Source organism: Xenopus tropicalis, chromosome 4, assembly GCF_000004195.4.
Source record: "Xenopus tropicalis strain Nigerian chromosome 4, UCB_Xtro_10.0, whole genome shotgun sequence".
Classification (NCBI taxonomy): Eukaryota; Metazoa; Chordata; class Amphibia; order Anura; family Pipidae; genus Xenopus; species Xenopus tropicalis.
This window is the reverse complement of record NC_030680.2, coordinates 80,253,029-80,268,565: the sequence shown is the minus strand read 5'-3', so window position 1 is coordinate 80,268,565 and position 15,537 is coordinate 80,253,029. Positions and strand designations below refer to the sequence as shown.

At 38.3% G+C, this 15,537-nt stretch overlaps 1 protein-coding gene across 2 annotated transcripts in view; it reads left to right on the top strand.

Moving 5' to 3' along the window:
- miga1 (mitoguardin 1) overlaps positions 1-12,991 on the top strand; it is a 50,952-nt gene extending 37,961 nt beyond the window's left edge. Inside the window, exons 14-16 of one of the 2 annotated variants that reach the window (XM_012960600.2) lie at positions 2,999-3,052; positions 4,754-4,870; positions 6,800-12,991. In XM_012960600.2, coding sequence (XP_012816054.2) covers positions 2,999-3,052; positions 4,754-4,870; positions 6,800-6,967 — 339 coding nt within the window. In that variant the 3' untranslated portion in view covers positions 6,968-12,991. 2 annotated transcript variants of the gene reach the window in all.
- Positions 12,992-15,537: the final 2,546 nt, after the last annotated feature.

Below are 15,537 nucleotides of genomic sequence, written 5' to 3'. Positions count from 1 at the left end.
GTGCACCGGGCGTTCAAATTTGGAGAGCTAGGGTGTGCGGAAAAGGTTTGTTGTGCTTTGATAAACACAAAGGGCCCACTGGAAGTAACACATCTTTTTGGTAGGAAATTATCCAGGGCTCCCTTGTGTCCCTGGCCCCTGTACTTTTTACCTTGCAGCTTGGCATTTTGGTGCAAGGCAATAGTAAAGAACTACATGTATTGATGATAGTACTTTTGAGAGTGGTGTTTTATTACATTCAGTTTTGTACATAGCTTTTATACTTCCATTGGATGCTTTGGAGGGGGAGGTGGAATGGATGATGTTGAAAGCTGGAACTGGTTACATCGGAGGGAGGGCCAGTGACATCAGCTGCCAATCAGGACAGACCTGAAAAGGAAAGCCTTAGTTATAGACAAGTGGCATCAAGGCAGTCAATGACTAATCTTGGATGGCTGGTGAAGTGTCTTAAGGATACTCAGTACTTATCTAAATCAAAAAATAAGCTAACAAAAATCCCTCTTTTAAGCATTACAAAATAACTCCTACAGCAGAACTAGTAGTAGAAGTAGGTTGTAAATTGGCAGATTCCACCTTTTCCTGCTGCAAGTTAGAACTGAAGCAAATGTACGTATTCCCATCTCATCACTATAGTGTTGGCAGGAGACATTTTAAGTTTAGGAGCATCCAATAGGCATCACATTACACTGCCAATAGAGACAGAGGGGCAAATGGCATCTCACAGGTTAAGCATTAAACTTCACAGTACAAGTCTGAACTTTGGTGATAATAAAACCTAAAACAAAGATTAGGGTAACTGGAGACTCTTAGATCTTGCCCAAAAAGAGGATGAGTGACAGCATTGTTACCCCATGGTTTCTTTGCCCCCTTTTCTCCCCCTGACCAATTCTTACAACCTTCTTTCTCACATTTGCAAAAGCAAATTAGCTTGCAGACAGGCAGATATTCTCTCCCATATTATTATTAATGTGTAAAAACCAATAACTGATACAAAAGGGTGAAGAGGGCCCTGCCCAGAAAAGCTTGAAATCTATAAGGATAGGGGGTTAAGACCCACATGAGAGGTAATTTCCTGCATAATTTTTCAGTTCTACCCCAAGGCTGTTCTCCTGCAACCCCTGCACATGGTGAGCCAGTTTATCAATTATTATTTAATTAAGTGGCAGAGATTGTGTTATTTGAGAGAAGTCCTTGGGCCCTTGTATAAACGCTCAGTGAATCAGGAAGTCATTTTGTAACATGAATGCATTGTATTTCATGGCAGTATTCTGAAATTCATTCCTTTCAGTACATATTTGGGCAAGCTCTGGGTGCTGGCAGACCTATTTTATAGCTGTCCTATCTGAAAGCTGAACAAAAATATCACCTGCTTTTTCCACATTCTTTTGTGTTCCAGCGAAAACTGAATTAGTGATAATACATTTTATACAAAAGAAGCTAAAACAAAATATGCCATTGGGAGATGGCACGTTACTGCCAGGGCTGTCATTTCTTGGAAGTGTGCTGCAAAAGGCTTCTAAATGTATTTACGTGCCCCATGCCACACACATGAAATGTATTTTTTATAAAGTGCAAGTTTCAATGAATTATGCACCACAAATCACTAAGCACAATTTATAACTGGTAAAATTAACAAGCACCATTGAAAAGGACAGAATTTACAGGATATTCAATTTGCTATTGTGCCTTATAAACAAATAAATTCTAGGGATAAAGAAAATAAATTTCAGCATGTACCTATTTATATTTTATGCAGAGGGCTCTCTCTTTTCCTGGATACTTCAAAACTACTTCAATCTACTGAAAAATCCCTGCCCTGTAATCTGTTAGAATCATCATTTATTAGCTTGGCCATCCGCTTTTAGTCACAAATGCAACAGTATTCAAAATGAAATGTTAGTGTGACTACATGGAAGGCACAAGACCAGAGTTTTTATTCTATAGAGCTTTTCATAGTGGCAAGAATATTCTGTCTTCTGAACAAAGTAATGGGTTTCACCATCACACAGGAAAGGGTTACTTTCATTTAGTTAAAATAGGCTGTGCAGATGTCAAATAGAATAGAGCAACACAATAGAGACGACTGGATATGTTTTTGGAAAGAAGGGCAATCTGATTTATGGCTTTTTTAGTTCTGCACTGATGTTCATCCAGGGATTGTATCAGATTGCCATATTTAAAGTCTGGAAAAAATTGCTCCCCACAGCCCCAGACTGAGAAAAAAAAGACACAAAGTATGTTCTGTTTTCTTGTTGTTATTGGCAAACCCTTGGATCAAAAATACTGTAACTGGCAAAAAAATCAACTTGGTAGATTTTCATTTTTTTTCAGCAATTTTAATCCTTTAATGTCTGCATCACACTACGGCATGAGAAGCTCACCTCATTTCCATGGCTGTTAGGGAGAGTGGTGGGATAGTTATTCTTTTAATGTCTTCAGCAGGATGGAAGTAATATTTATTACTCTGCACATACTAACAGGCATTCTTGTGCCCCTGGCGACCTGAGGTGGCCCTTGGGACGCTGCTCTCACACTTACCTTTTCTAGTATCAGAGCAGGGCACTATAAGCTAGTGTAGAAGAGCCAAAATTCCAATTAAAAGATAGGAATTTTGGCTCTTATGGGTACCAGAAACGGCTTTTTGCCACCCCTGGTAACTTGCGGGGCGCTGCTGCCTGAGGCACGGTTCTCATATTATCTCATGGTAACTGCACCCCTGCATATTGAGAGTTTACATACAGTATATGGGCTGAACATGGAGCCAACCAGTCAGTCCATAAGAAGATCTGTCAGTTAACGCCATAGGGCTTTCTATTCAGTTCTACAGGGCAGGGTCCTACTTCCTATTGTCTCTTACCATGTAGGGCTTAATCCCTCTATGTTTTCACTTTATTATGTTTGTTCTCCCTGTGTGTACTTTTCTATTTTATTATCATTAATAAATGAGACTCACTGCTTTATTACCTAACCCCATTGGGGTTTTCATTCTTGTGCTTAGGCTGTGACTTCAAGCTGCTGGTCTGTTCTAAAGCAGAAGAAGCAACAGATAAAGGTAAACCAGCCATACAGTTACAAGTCTGGTATTCATTACTGTATTGCTTCCAGTCAGACGAATTTGGGAACCCTCTGTTGTCTTATGAGGACAGATTTTGACCTGACACTGTGAGAACTATTAAATATTCTGGGTAAAAAAAGGGACACACTTTCACTTGTTGGTGTTACTGTTGCTTAAGGCTAATGTCCCATGGAGAGATTAGTCGCTGCGATTTTTAAAAAGCGAGTTCCAACTCGTCTTTTCCTAACAAGCGATTACTATAGATTTCTACAACGGAGCGATTCTATTTCCCACAAATCCAGGTGCCATATTCCCCACCCACAATTAGAAATTACATTCAGTGAAATGGGGAAATCGCAGTGACTTCCCGGGAGCTCAGTGGGTTTTACTTTCAGTGATTCCAGTAGTTTTGAATGACAGTGCTTTCTTTTTTTTTTTTGGTATGGACTAAACAGTTGTGTAGGGCTCTGTACTGCTTTTTGTCCACAAACCTGGCCTCATCTAAAAAACATTAACCTACAGTCCCATCCAACTGGGAAAAACAAAGGGCGTTATAAAGAACAGCTAATAATAAACAGAGAGTATTTAAGTAAAATATATATATAGCTCTCCATATGCCCACCTAAGGTGGGCGATACCAGGCTAATTCAATTGTTTGGCCAAAGATCGAATAAAAATGGCAGGCATATGGGCAGTCAGACTAAGGACCGCATCAATGAGCCATTTTTTTACCACTACCATCAACAATATAATTTAATGTGTGATGAATGTTTCTTATATAGAACTGGTGTTGTATCCATCCAACAATGATTGAGATAGTTTTAAAATCTTTGTAAAAGTAAAGTCAAGCTGTTCTGTTGCTTGTGAGGGCCCTATACTATTTTCAATAATTTTTCATCTTATTTACTATCAAAAAGCTAATTTTCTTCAGTCCAGTCGCTACAGTTTGGCTTTTTCTATTTATTAAAAAATAAAGAATGTAAATTCCTGGGTTACTTCAACTAAGGAACTTAGTGCAATCTGGCTGCTTATGTCTCTGTTTCCTTTATTTTGGCATTTACCTACAATCTGGTGGTTTATATGAGCATTATATTGTTATGACCCTTGGGGAAACTAAATGATTTAAGGTGGCCATACACGGACCGATTTTTTACTTACAAACGACCGATTCCCGAACGATCCGATGCTATCGTTAAGTTATCGTATAGTTGGTGGTGTACGAACGATCGTCGGCCCACTAAACGAGCCGACATTATCGTCCCCAAAATCGATCGGCCAGGTTTAAAAATTTTGGTCGTTTAACGATAAAATCTGCCAGTTGGTGTGAGTGTCAGACATTTGTCTTTCAACGATTGTTCTCTGCGCATGTCACGATTGCCAGCAACGACATCGATCGTACGTAGATGTACGATCGTAGGTATTTTACGATAATGATGCGACAAAATCTTTCCCGAATTATCGTTGCCTGTGGATGGCATATCGTATGGGAACTCGATCGCCATACGATCGTTTGTCGATATAATCGTTCATCGCACAACGAGCGAAATCGCCTCGTGTATGGCCACCTTTAGATGCTCAAAAGGCAAGAGGTTGCCCATAGAAACCAATCATTAATTAGTTCTGGTCGATCTACTATTAGAAAATAAAAAGTAAATCCAGGTGTTGACTGAAGTAACATTTCTCCATTTTCCACTTCAGGTGGCCAATGGATTTTTTGCAAATTTCTATACTGTTTGTGAGCAGTTGTGCCCGGTTCTGGCATGGGGCTTCCTGGGACCTAGAAGCTCATTACATGATTTGTGTTGCTTTTACAAGGTTTGTCAAATGTTATTTTGTGTCTTTTTGTACTTTGCATCCTGCAGTGATTTAATATAGCTCTGGTGCTTCATCTTCAGTTCTTTACTAGTTAATAGTTAAGGAAAACTCTGCTCCCTCAGAGATCACATGACCAGAAATAATGCAGCTCTAACTGGAAGAAGGCAGAACTCTGTTCATTAATGAGTGATGGGGCCTAGCATGTGTGTGCGCCTTGGCTTGTTTGTGTGCACTATGAATCCTATGATCCCAGGAGGCAGCCCTTAATTCTTAAAATGGCAGTTTTCTTTTTAGGATTACCCAATAGCACATACTACTAAAAAGTATATTTTTATGAGAATAGTTTATGAATGAATCAGCTTTTACATATAAAAAAGCTTGTGAATGCAAAATCTTTTTATAGAGAGCTACATTGTTTGGGGGTATAGTTTTCCTTTAACTTTTAGAATATGCAGGGAGTTTTAGATTTGTAAAAGCTGGACATATAGGCCTATTTATATGATTTTGGGGTTTTTTTTGGGTGTATGTTATGTCAGGGATATAAATATACTGGAAAATCAAGTGGCAGGATCCAGGAACCAAAACCCCTGTTTCAGTGGCATTATATGCTCCATAAGCTAAAGCAGATTTTCCCTAACGTGAACAATACTTTTTGTAGATGTCATAAAGAGATAGGAACCTTTCTACATATCTTATGGGATTTATTTCTATATAATATCACTGATGAATATAAAATACATTTCAGAAGGTTGTAAACTGTCTGTACAGATAAACCTCCTGTTTATAGTGTGGCATGTGCTCCTGCCTATCACACTGAAGATTTCTGAGTAGCACTTTGACCTGTCCATACCCATGTAAGTATCATTGTTAGGTGATAATGTAAAAATGACTATACTTGCTGCCATTGTATATTTTGCTCTTCTATTTATCCCTTTTAATTTTTTGTGTTGTTACTGATCCTGTATTGTTTCCATGTGTTTTTTGTCCATGTCTTGTTACAGAGCACTGTGGTTAAAAAACAGTTGCCACACTCTGCACATATCTGCCTTTCACTCTTAACAGATTAGTTGGGGATATAAATATACAGGTGTGGGATCTATTATACAGAATGCTTTCGACCTGGGGTTTTCTGAACAAGGGGTCTTTTTGTAATTTGGCTCCCCATACCTTAAGTCCTGAAAATTATTAAAACCCATTAGAATTGTTTTGCTACCAGTATGGATTCACACAGCTTAGTTAGTATCAAATGCAAAGTACTGTTTTATCATTACAGAGAAAAAGGAAATCATTTTTTAAAATTTTAATTATTTTCTTACCATAGGCTTTATGAAAGATGGCCAACCTGTAATTTGACATTTTCTGGATAACAGTTATATAATAAAAAAATCTGCACCTCATTTACAGACAGCAGGTCATGGTGCAAAGTGCTACATGCAGACGCAAGTCACCATGGTTTTACATTTTGTCCCTCTGTCAGCAACTATAGGCTCCAGAATGGAACACAAGAACCTTTGGTTTCCATATGATTGTGCCCTATAGCAAGTGGTAAGGACAGGGCTGCCACCCACCAGCACCGTGCTGCGGAGTGCTTATTAAATGAGCATTTAGTACGTATACCATTTTGCACCCCTTAGTGCTATAGGACTTGGAATGTTCAGAAATAACATCTCTAAAGTCACATTTTATAATAATAAATGCAAGTATCACATGACATTTGCATAAGAATAGAAAGCAGCTGCTCATATCCAGAGCCACTGTTACTTAAATCATTTCACAAAGGCAGTGAAAGCTAGAGCATTTTATTTTCTTCAGCATTATTAAACTCTTATTTTAATGGATTTCAGTTTTACATTTCTATCTTCGCAAAAATACATTTAGAAAAACCGATACGGGAATAATCAGTATCTGTTGCATTCCTTTTCTGTTCAGGATCAAGTCATGTTCTTCCTGAAAGATATCTTTGACTTTGAGAAGGTCCGCTATTCTAATGTGGAACATTTGGCAGAGGACATCATGCAGTGTCTGCAACGTCGCGCAGAACTCACTGTAGTTTACACAGGAGAAGAATCAGCAAAGCGCCCACCTGTGCTAATGTAACAGCCTGTCAAATGGATTTCACAGAGACTGACTTGTAATAGTGACTGATTCCTTAAATGCGCCAATGCACTGCCAATTTCATTCATCTTTAATGGTTTTAAAAGAACAGTAATGTCAAAAATGAAAGTGATTTAAAGTAAATAAAATCTAATGTACTGTTAGCCTACACTGGTAAAAGTTGTGTGTTTGCTTAAGAAATGCTTCTGTAGTTTCAATAAAAAAGCTGCTTTGTAGCCATGGGGCCAACATTCAAGTTGAAATAAGGCTCAATGGCAAATGTTAAATAGCAGATAACAGATAAGCTCTAGAGAATACAATGGTGTTCTGCAGCACTAATCTGTTATCTGCTATGTAACCTGTGCCATTTAGCCCAATTTCAACTTAGCAGCCCCATGGCTACACAGCAGCTTGTTTATATGAACTATAGTAGTTTCTGCAGGGCAACAGTACATTATACAGTAAATAAAGTACCCCCTTTTGTGAAATATAAGGATATTAAAAGGCATTAATGAGTTCCATGACCATATAAAGGCCAAGTGCTTTTGTACAGGTCATGGAACTCCAAGGTACATATACATAAGTTGCAGTATGTCATGTGACAGAAATTACATCACTGAGCACCAATAATAATAAGGATATAATTTACAGGTTGTTTCTTCATGGCTTTTGTGTATTGTATGTTAATTACTTTGATACACTTTCACTTGTTGGTGTTACTGTTGCTTAAGGCTAATGTCCCATGGAGAGATTAGTCGCTGCGATTTTTAAAAAGCGAGTTCCAACTCGTCTTTTCCTAACAAGCGATTACTATAGATTTCTACAACGGAGCGATTCTATTTCCCACAAATCCAGGTGCCATATTCCCCACCCACAATTAGAAATTACATTCAGTGAAATGGGGAAATCGCAGCGACTTCCCGGGAGCTCAGTGGGTTTTACTTTCAGTGATTCCAGTAGTTTTGAATGACAGTGCTTTCTTTATAAAATCACTCGAAAAATGGTCTCATAGTTGGTCTCATAGTTATCGTTGGTTTAGATACTGGCAAATTATATTCTTCTCTATGTAGAGACAAAATTAGCGACCTGTTGCTGGAACTCGCTTTTTAAAAATCGCAGCAACTAATCTCTCCGTGGGACGCTAGTCTTACAGCTATTTGTAAATGTTACTGCAGCTGAAAGCAGTATTTCTGTGTGCCTTTCTGTTCTTTAATACTGACTCAGAGAGGAGAACTGATGCAGAAGTAAGTTTTCCTTTAGGTTTGTTAATCAGCTATTATTTTTTTTTTATTATTATTATGTGTGGAGATCACCTTTAAAGGTTTAAGGTCTTGCAATGCATATTAGCCTGCTCAGGAGCATCACTTCCAGCTATTTATCATTTATTTGTTTGTATACATTTTAAATGATTCATAACAGAGCATGGTAACACATTTTAAATTGAATAGAATGAATGTACAAAATGTATTTTTAAACCATCCAATTATTCTGCTCTGAAATTGCTAAAAGTTAATTGAAAAGACCTTGCTTGTCCTTTCACATCTAAAAGTACATCCCATATGCTGATTACATTGCACTCAGGGAGAATTTGATGGTAACAGTACCAACAGCATTGTGTGTGCACTGCTTATAATGTGTAATTGATCCCATATTGTTTTATTTTGGGTAGCTGTCACTTATTGCACTTTACCATGTGTGCATTTAATACTGCCTTCTGGCAGGCAGTCTTTAACAAAACCCCACAAAAACCCTGCACACCAGAAAAAACTTCCCCAGGGAGGTATTTATAATTAAAAAAAACATTTTATTCATTTAAACATGATACAGAAAAAAGTATCAAACTTTAAACATTGTATATCCATCAAAAAGCAAATAAATACATACCCCCAGTGTAATAACTGAAAAACAAGATATGAAGGCAGATACTGTGGATGAGAGAATACCCCAACGTTTCGGCTCAAGCGCCTTTGTCAAGGCAGTCTTTAACATCCAAGTAAGGCTAATTACTTTGACGCACGTTAACAGAAGTTATTGGTTATAAAGCTACAGAAAGTGTCAAGTGTCAAATTCAGGACAAAGTAGTGTAGTTGTTAATATAGAAAAATAAATGTCATCAGTCATCAGGTTTTTCTCTTATTTAGCCAAACAGGAATTTGTCGTTACTTTCATTGCAGTTTTTCATTGCTTAGCAGTTAGCACTATATAAGTTGACAGCACTACAGCAATATATAAGTTCAACTCTGTAGTAATTTCCTTTATAAATTGGGCAAGTGAAGAAAAAAATAGTTGATGTAGTAGTTGCATTGAAGGGGTATCAGCTGAACAGTTCCTTCAAACTGACAAGGTTATATACTTGGTGGCACATGTTTGGGGGTGTGGCTAATAAAGGGTCAGGTGTTTTAGCAGACAACTGAATAAATTGATCACCCATGGAGCCCGATTGCCATTTTGCCTGTAAGGGCTTATACACACAAGCATTTTTTCCTGTGCTCCCCTGCCGTGGGTCTCCTGCCTTCCACTGCATTCCATTCTTCCTAATGGGTTGTACTAACAAAGGTGCATGTAAGCACCAAATGCAGGTGGAACGCAACATGCTGAATTCCACGTGCGTTTGGTACTTACATGCGCCTGACATTTACGTGGCCAGAAGTGTTTCTAGTGTTTTCAGAATTTGAATGGATTGCAAGTGGAAAGTTGGCTATATTGTACCCACAAAGGCAAAAACTCAATCCAGTTTTTACCAAGTGACCTACATCATATGGGTCAGCTTATAAAGATATCTAGCATTCCAGGCATATCCCAAGACAAGACTGCTGTGTTTTTTACCTACAGAGTAAGTGGATCCATGACCAATGGGGATTAATACATGACTCCATGGAAGCAGAAAATGTTATTATAACATTTTCTTAATTGGACTATGATACTTGAAGGGGTTGTTCACCTTTAAGTTAACTTTTAATATGTTGTAGAGTGGGGGTCCCCAACCTTTTGTACCCATGAGCTACATTTAAACATAAAAATGTTGGAGAGCAGAACAAGGATGCAAAAAGTTCCTGGGGGTGCCAAATACAGGCTGTGATTGGCTATTGGCAGCCAAATGATGACTGGCAGCCTATAGGAGGCTCTGTTTGGCAGTGTACCCTGGTTTTTCTGTAACCAAAACTTGCCTCCAAGCCAGAAATTCAAAAATAAGCACCTGCATTTGGGCCACTGGGAGCAACATTCAGATGGTTCATGAGCAACATGCCACTGGTTGGGGATCACTGTTGTAGAGAGTGCTACTCTAAAACAATTTTCACTTGGTCATTATTTTTTCTTGTTTGTGGTTTTTTTTATTCAGCAACTCTCCAGTTTTAAAATTGTAGCAGTTATATGGTTGCTAGGGTCAAAAATAAGCATAGCAACCAGGCAGTGGTTTGAATGAGAACTTGATTTTGAATAGCAGTGAGTCTGAATAGAAATATAAGTAATTAAAAGTAACAATGAAATTGTAGCTTCAAAGAGCAATAGTTTTTGGCTGCTGGGGTCAGTGACCCCCTTTTAAAAAAAAGAGGAAAACAAATAATTAAAAAATGAAGACCAATTGAAAAACTGCTAAGAACCAGCCATTATATAACATACTAAAAGTTAACTTACAGGTAAACCACCCCTTTAACATACATTTGGTCAACTGCTTTCCTGGTGGGGCATTATCAAGACTTAGGGGCCCATTTACTTACTCACGAACCGGCCGAATGCGTCCGATTGCGTTTTTTTTCGTAATGATCGGTATTTGGCGTTTTTTTCGGAAAATTATCGCGACTTTTTCGTTGCCATTCTGAATGTTGCGCAAAATCTGGCGATTTTTTCGTAGCGTTAAAACTTGCGCGAAAAGTCGCGCCTTTTTCGTAGCCATTCCGAAAGTTGCGCAAAATGTTGCAATTTTTTCGTAGCGTTCGGATTCATTCAGGCTTCAGTATGGTGACTTTTCTTGGGCCAGGTTGGAGCTGCAGGGTGCCATTGAGTCCTATGGGAGGCTTCCAAAATCATGCTAAGTCTGAAAGTTTCGCCCGCCGCTTACGAGCGCTCAATACGAAAAAGTCGCGACAAGATACGAGCAAATCATAATGGCTACGAAAAACTCGCGTTTTTTTGCGAAAATCGTATTGGTAACGAAAAAGTCGCGACAATTTCCAAAAAGTCGTAAAGGCGCTGAAAAAATCGCAAAAAATATGAAAAAGTCGCAAAATGTTCGTTTTCCAATCGGAATTTTTCCAATTCGGATTCGAATTCATGTCTTAGTAAATCAGCCCCTTAGATTCAAAACAGGCTGTTCCATTTCTAGTTCACAAAGTGTCAAACTGCTCCATACAGGACATATAAAAAGCACTGCAGCAGTCCTCTGGAATTTCCATAATGCCAGTACAGGCCATAGACAGATTAATGCAGACCTCCTGTGCATAGCATGTCCCTGCAATATCACATATTTTGTGTTGTAAAAGCAAGAGAGTGTTACAACACAGTGTAAGAAAAAACTATGGGAAATGATATGTGCCTGGGACTGTAAATAGAAAATGTAAAAGCATTATGATTTATTTGTACCTATTACATGTGTTTTTGCTTTACAAAAATAACTTCTGGTGTGTATTGCTGTTTATTTGTGCGTGCATTTCTGTATAAAGGGAGTTGTGCATGTTCTAGTATCAGGCTAATCTACTATACTTTTATATTCAGTCAAGTAATGAAAGACACTTATGTTGTTTATAATACTCTTAAAGGACCTAATATGGAGAGAATAGTTTACAGCACTGTTTACATTTTAAAGGACCAATCTAATATTTGTGTATGGCTACCAGATAGGAAACTTTGCCCCACAGTGTCATGTGATGTTGCCCAATGGTGCAGCCTGTGGCCAGTACTAGACTTTAAACACACCAGCACAGACTGCATTTGGCACTGTAACCAATTGTTCTGAGCCTTGTCACATAAACAAAGACAGGACTCACTTCTTGCCTCTGCCAGCTCCTATCAAGAGCTAGCCATATTGGACAGAGATACACTTGGCAAACTAGTTACCTGGGTAGCCCTGGGTTTAAAAAAAATGGCTGTCCTGCAACTAGAGGCAAAGCACTGTAGGTCTGCAGTAGAATAGCATTTGCAGTAGCCATCATTCTGCTCTTCTACATGATATCCTAGAGGTGAGGACATTACTGATGTTTTTAAGCATGCCAACTGATCATCAAGGATTTCTGTGTGAATAGAGTTAGTGTCAATCACATAAATAAAAGCAAGAGCAGCGTAGCTTGTTTATCTTATATCAAAAGCATTTATCTTCACTGTCTACTATAGTTTTATTATACAAAACAATAAAGCACAATTTAATTTTAATACAGTCACATAGAACAGGCCTACAGCTGCTGTAACTACAATAGCAATTTTATATAACAACGAACAACTAGTAGAGGCATTTATGACCGATCCCAGCATCAATTGATTCTCACATATAAAAGAGGAGCAACTGCGGGCAGGAAAGGGTGTTTGGTGTTTACTGTAACTGTTGTCTCTGAGGGTCACACAAGCAATAGGGCACAAAATGCCACTGTTATCATTATTACCAAACGATAAATACATAAATGGACTTCTATTTATCTGAAATGCTTTAAGCATTGTCATTTCCATTATCCAAAAATGTCTAATATCAAGCATCTGACAATAATTCATACTAGGCAGGAGATCTGCGCTCATAAAATGAAAAAAAAAACGTTATTTTTTCAGCATTTTTTAAGTGTCTATCCTGTTTACACATGAATATTTTAAGAGTTAAAAGTATATTTACAGAAATATTTGAGCCGCGGCAAATTTAAACCAATATTGTTGAATGTGGAACATTTTTGCATTGCTCAGTGATAGTATGTGTACTGTATTTTTGTGACAGCTTTCTATTTGACAATTGTATTGATAAGAAAAAAAAATGAATATAACAAATGTCCTGCTTCACACATGTATAACTTGGATATTTTTTGCTAATAAATAAAAAAATGAGACCTCCATCTGGTTATGTGATCTTATAAAAGTAGCATGTTTCCCACCCACTACAATGCAGCTAGCTTGTCCACCTACACCAGTCATTCCGATTTTTTGGGGCCCCTCTTTGCAGCACAACAGTTTTATTCAGACCTATCTCCCACCTAATAACAAGGCTAAAGAAAACCTTGATTCTGTGTTCCAAGTGCATGCAGGAATTAATATTAGTATTCATTCCAAATCCTATCCAGATTTCCACTTCAGCTAGGTCCCTTTATCCACTGCTATGGAACTACCTAGTGCAGTGCTGTCCAACTGGCGGCCCGCGACCCCCCTCTGTGTGGCCCCCCACCTGTCTGGCTGCTTTGATGGCTTACTCCTGTGTAAGCTTTAAATGGTATCAGTACTGTGATTAACTGCCCCCCCTGCATAGGCGGATTTTCCATAAGGCTAGGGGAGGCTAAGCCTCCCCAAACCTGCTTGGCACATTAAAAAAACAAAAAAAAAATCCTTACTCTGTTTCTGCACTGTGCTGGAAATTTGTTCCTTGCAAGCCCGTTTTGCTGTGCTCCGATTGGATCTTTCTTCTTGTGGATTCTCCAATCAGAGCACAGCTTTCTTGACAGACAGTAAAATTGACCAATCAGAGCACAGATGCACACAGGGATTGGGAGATTTTGCAAACTGGAAACAGAAATGAAGACTGAAAAGAAGAATCTGCAGCTGTAACTTTACCTAAGAACCAACTCTCAACTTTTGCTGCAGTTTTCATCCCACAGGTACTATACACAGGCACTATACACAGGCACTATACACAGGTACTATACAGTTCTAAAGAATCACTAGCTGACATTAATTTTTTTTTTCCTGACCTGACATCTATAATAATTTATAATCTATCCCCTACCCTAACAGATGGAGGGTAAGTTAACTCTTTCCCCCTGAAAAAGCTCATTGTGTGTTTATATATTTGTTGTTGTTTTTTGCACTTACTATTTTTTTTTTGTCATTGTTTTGTTCATTTCTAGTTAGTTACAGTGGAGCCAATGTTGTGTATCAGTGCCAGTGTTATTCAGGCCCTGGCACTATATCTGCCATCAGTACCCACTGCTTCTCACTGTATATAATGTGCTGGTTTTGTAAATAAGGACTGCGTCTCACTGTATATAATGCGGAGTCAGTACCCACTGCCTTTCTTGCTATAAAACTAACATAAACACATCTAAAGGGGTGGTTCACTTTTAAGTTAACCTTTAGTATGTTATAAAATGGCCTATTCCTAGCAACTTTGCAATTGGTCTTCCTAATTAATTTTTTTTAATAATTTGCCTCTCTTCTGCCTCTATACAGATTTCAAATGGGGGCCAAAAAATATTGCTCTGTGAGGCTACAATATTATTATTATTATAATTTTGTATTACTTATTTTTCCAAGTAGGCCCCTTAACTATTCATATTCCCATCTCTTGTTTAAACCACTACCTGGTTGTTAGGGTAAATAAGACCCTATCAACCAGATAGCTGCTGAAATACCAAATGGAGAGCTGCTGAACAAAAAGCTAAATAACTGAAAAACCATTAAAAATAAAAGTGAATTTGAATGCGAACTACCCCTTTAAGCTAACTGATCACAAACACAAATGTTTGCAGATCCCCTAACAGAAGTGCATGTATGAATACTTTTACATCCTAAACATTTTAGGGTAAAAAAAAGCACCCCCCCCCCAGTATCCCTGGGAGTCAGTAGGAACAGCAAGAGGTGTTGGGTGGTTAACTTTTTATGCCAGCAGTGAATCCACTAAGTGTCACATTAGCTGTAGGTCAGTCTGTGTATGGGCCATCTTTAGCCTCCCCAAACAAAAAAGTCACCCTCCACCTATGCACATATCTGTGACGGGCCTTCTGCGCTCCCAGGACACGTTCTGCACTGAGGCGACTGAAAACACGCACTCGACGCAACATCAGGCCAGTGACAAGGCAATATCTATAATAAATAATAACTTTTATGTAAAGGGTTCATTGGCCAAAGTCATTCTTTTTTGGATTGCAAAGAACAAAGTTCATAGGCAAAAACTTTATTGCTGGTCTGAGTGCCTGTCTGGATGGAAAATATTTGAAGTCAGAGAACTGTACCTGGGTGTTGCACAGAACATTTAATTTATTCATTTTAAATTAATTATTAAAGGCAAAATCTATAAACTGTGCACAACACCACATTAGATTGTCTGTGGCAGGGTAGGCAAAGGCTTGGTAAGGAGAGCTGTGTTAATGACCGATGTAACTTCTACTTCTGCGCTCAAGTTTATGCACTAGGTTACTCTATGTATGTATGTATATCTTTATTTATAAAGCGCTACTTATGTACGCAGCGCTGTACAGTAGAATACATTAATACAAACAGGGGGTTATTAATATAATAATAGATAAATACAAAGTATAATAATAAATACAAATAAATACGAGATACAGTTGCAATAAGTTAAGAGTCAAAGGCATAAGAGGATGGAGGTCCCTGCCCCGTAGAGCTTACAATCTATATGGGAGGGTAACTTACAGACACAAATAGGCAAA